This window comes from Ambystoma mexicanum, chromosome 9, assembly GCF_040938575.1.
Source record: "Ambystoma mexicanum isolate Mex_15411 chromosome 9, UKY_AmexF1_1, whole genome shotgun sequence".
Classification (NCBI taxonomy): domain Eukaryota; kingdom Metazoa; phylum Chordata; class Amphibia; order Caudata; family Ambystomatidae; genus Ambystoma; species Ambystoma mexicanum.
In genome coordinates, this window is record NC_090931.1 from 454914983 (window position 1) to 454919298 (window position 4316).

The following is a 4316-nucleotide window of genomic DNA, read 5'->3' on the forward strand; positions in this document are numbered from 1 at the left end:
ACTCGGAGGAACAGGAAGGAGAAGATATGGATGAATTAAATATCCTGAGAGAACATAACTGGGCAAAAACACATACTTATTTACAACTAGAGAAGCAAGAAGAAGAGCCTCATCAACCAGTAACAAAACAGTTACTTGAGGACAACTTAAAAGGAAAAGAAACACAAACACTTTCTAGTCACAAAGATAATGAACTTTTAATGGACCAACAAACAAAAAGACTAGGAGGGGAAAAATACAATCCCACTGAGGCGTCGACTCCGTAAAATAGATTCCCACCAAAGCCACAAACGAAAAAAACGGGAAAACCGTTAATACCGTCAAATAACCCGATTGGAAGATTCTTTGAAAAACTGGGGAAGCCTCCGACTGTAAATCGTTTTGAGCTTTCCGATTTAGAAATCTTGGCAGGAATTCCACCATCCCCCCAAAGAAATAAAATAAACCCACTGAAGATAGAAAAGTCGACAGAGGGAGGAGTCCTACTACCACACATACGTTGGCACCCAAGCCAACCTCCTGCATGCCAAAGGACAGAAACAACTAAAACTGGCATAGACAAGAAAACTACAGAGAATAGACCTCAGGAGCACGAGAAAGATAAAAACAAATCAATACTGAAAATAGTAACATCAGAAAAGGATATCGAAAAAAAACAGGAAGACATATCAAACTCTATTCAGACAGAAGGAAACAATAAAGCCAGGGAATCATCAGAGGTAACAAATAACGAAAACCAAAAAGTGGGGTACACACAGCCAGACAAACCAGTGGAAAAAATTATTGAGATTATAGACAACGAAAATAAAAATACGAAAAAGGACAAGAAAGTGGAAGACTTGATAAAGCCAAAACCAAGCCATATGTGGAATCAAGAAGAAATAAAATTGGCAGAAGCAATACTGAACTATAAAAAAATGCTAAAACAAAGAGAGAATGATATAGGCGAGAAGCGCTCGCCGCAACATAAAAAGTTAGACATCTCGACAGATGCCTTACGAGTTTTGTTATCAACGCCACAGAAAGCAAAAATTGAAATTGGAACCCCATTGAAAAAAAAAGAAAAAACTCACCAGTTAAAAACTCAGACATTTTACCTGTAATGTCAGCCATGACCATTGCTCTGGCACCTTTTGGGAAATTGTACGAAACAATAAATGAAACACTTAAAGATCACACTTCAGTACTAGCAGCATGCAATATGAAGTTAACTCACTTGGAAGGATACATAACAACGTTGGAGGCCTGGAAGGCCTCCACAAAGGAACAAGGCACCATGACGGAGAAAATTGAGGTTTTTCAGTTTAAAAAAAAAGCAGTATCCTCTTATTCCCAAACTGACCAGAGGGAGACCAGACAAAATAGTTACGAAGAGGAACTAATAGAAACCTCAGCAGATACCAATTGTGATCTGACACCAACTAAAGAAAACGACACGAACTTAAAGAAAATGGAAAAAAAACTAAAAGTGGGACACAAAGAAATTCAGCAAACGAGGGATCAAAATGAAAATAACCCTCAATCCCAGAAACAGAAGATCTCAAAAATCAGTTCAAGTCAAAAAGATAAACTGAGCACTACAGGGTCAAAAGTACAGGAGAAACAAAACACAGAAAAAAATGCAAATTTGAGTATTTCCAAATGGATAGCTGGGATATCCCAAAAAAACAAAAATGTAGAAAGCGAATTACAAGAGATAAACATGAAAGCAAATCACAAACGGGTGGAGGGGAGCTCGTCAAATCTGTTGGACCTGAGTACATATTCGATTGAAAACTCAGAGTCAGAAATTCCTCGTCCAATTAAAAAAAAAAGAAAGGTGTCATTTATGGAAGATACCTTACCAATAACAGAACAAAGGGTCAATCACAAGCAGATACAACCAAAAGCACCTGAAAAAGAAATAAATAAAACAGATGACTTAAGCTACAGAAGAAGTCGGATAACCCCAGAAAGGAAAACGTTGTTCCGAGTGGCCAACACAAAGATAAACAAAATTGAACACGAAAAAGTCAGGGATGGCCCTGCACAGAACACAAAGGAAAAGCACGTGAGAGAATGGGCCGGATACACGCCGAATAGCGGAACACGCCACAAACAACACTTTCAATATAACAAAAATGCTCGACAATACAAACCAGAAACTTCTCCATATAGAAAAAGGACAAAAACACCAGAAAATCGAAATAAAAGAAGAGAAAAAACGAGCTCAAGTGAGAGACACTCAGAAAGAAATAAGAGATCAAACAGAAGACCTTCGGATCACCTTACACAGTCTAACCCCACCCGGACATCAACAATTTTCACTCACAAGAGCAATTCATCACGTACCTTGAAACTAGAAAAAAGTGACAAAAAGGGAGAAAAACTTTTATTAAACAGGAGAGCAACCATGAGATTACTACAAAAAGTACAGAATGGAGATCAAATCAAAAGTGTCGACCTAAACATAGTGGAATTCGCACATAAAACTAGAACGGACAGTATCTTCCTCCACATTACATCTCATACAGTGAAGAAACTGCTGTTGTCTGTGGCAGGAGATTTAGCCAAAAGAGGGTATACCTTAAGAGAAACAACTGCAGAAGAAAGAGGGCACAGAAGAGAGGATGAGTATGACACAAAAGAAAAATGTAAACACGGACAAACGCAAAAGAAACATGGAAGACAACGCCTGTAACTGAAAGACGAACAAGAACAAAGAGAAAACACAACTATACACCGGAAAGAGAAGAGCAAAACGAAGAAGATGAACATCGAAAACCACGAGAAACATTAGATCAAAGTGACTTAAGAAAGAAAAAGGACAAAGAAAGAGACAAGATCAAAGAAAATTCTTCAGCCCAAGACAACCGGATACAAAATGATAAGAAATCACAAAGACTACCCCCAAAATACCCGAAAGGGCCGTTTCTGACACAGTCCGGCAGAGAAAAAGATAAACGTATCACATGTAGAAACACATCAACACAGATCCAGACGCAAGAAATAGAAAAAAACACCAATAAATGGGCATGGATTTCTACAGCACTAACAAAATATGTGAGGAAATAGCAATCAAATCGTCAATCTGACAATTTCGTTGGAGAGACGTTAAAGGAGCTACACGAGGGCAAAGAACCGGATCAAAACATCATTCTTGGCTCCTGGAACACAAGAGAGCACATTCACCTGACTCATTCAGGAGATGTCAACCTTGGCCTTTTTGACCTTATAACTTTGCAGGAGACCTGGTTATTATCTCAACCGAGCCTGGATGGTTTTGAAGTATCACTCTCGCCGGCACAAAAAGGAACACGAGGACGTCCTACCTCAGGCTTGTTGACAGCTGTAAAAACTGGCGGAGCGCTTAGAATAGTTCATAACCTGATATCATCTCTGACAATTCAGGCGACATTGCTGGAATGGAATAAAGAGGACCCCCGGCAAAAAAAAAAACCAAGGCAGGAGCTTATCCTGGTACTAAACATCTACTGGAATCCGTCAATAACAAAGACAAAAAACTTTCTAAATAAGGTGGAAAAAATCCTTACAGATACAACAGAGATGTATGATATGGACCACATCTTGATATGTGGCGATTTAAACGCCTCTTGCCCGGTATCGGAGAAAGAAAGACCAACGCACAACACGAGCAACACTCAATCAACAACGAGAGGTGCAGCATGGGTCAAACTGATGGACTCCAGGGATTTGTACAATTTAAACTCCCTTGATTCAGCCAAATCCAGAATTCCAACATGGGAAAGTGCGGGTAAAAGAAGTACAATTGACTACATCTTTGCCTCTAAAGAATTATATCTCCTAACCACAAGCTTCAAGGTAGTGAAGACTACGGCCAGTGACCATAATTTACTAACCGTAACATGGCCAGCAAAAAAAAAGGTGCCGGTGACAATGTCGAAAAATCTGGAACTAAATCAACAAGGAAACCGATTGAAAATTACAACAGAAGGCATAACTTCCATCACGGCAGCCTATAATGGACAAACGACCTTAAATACATTGAAAGCAAACTTGGATTACACGCCTCTCTTGATCCCTTATCTCCATCCACGACGTAAAAGAGTAGATGATAAAACTCATTTACATACTCACAATGAGGAATTGAGAGCAAAGAAATCAAATCTAAGAAAGGCGATTCGGCTTGCACGAACAAATCCAACACAAACAAATGTAGACCTGGCATCTAAAACTAAAAAATTGTATAAATCCTGGCTACAAGCGACACGATGGAAATTATACCAGATGGACGCAGAGAACATGTTGAGAGCAGTTTGTAAAAGGAATTCAAGAGATTTTTGGACAATCGTAAA

General features: G+C 39.0%; 1 protein-coding gene across 1 annotated transcript; it reads left to right on the forward strand.

The window, feature by feature from the left end:
- The first annotated feature begins 1111 nt into the window (after positions 1-1111).
- LOC138487341 (uncharacterized) lies at positions 1112-2680 on the forward strand. The gene has a single exon (XM_069613930.1). It carries the CDS (start codon positions 1112-1114, stop codon positions 2678-2680), a length of 1569 nt encoding a protein of 522 aa, XP_069470031.1.
- Positions 2681-4316: the final 1636 nt, after the last annotated feature.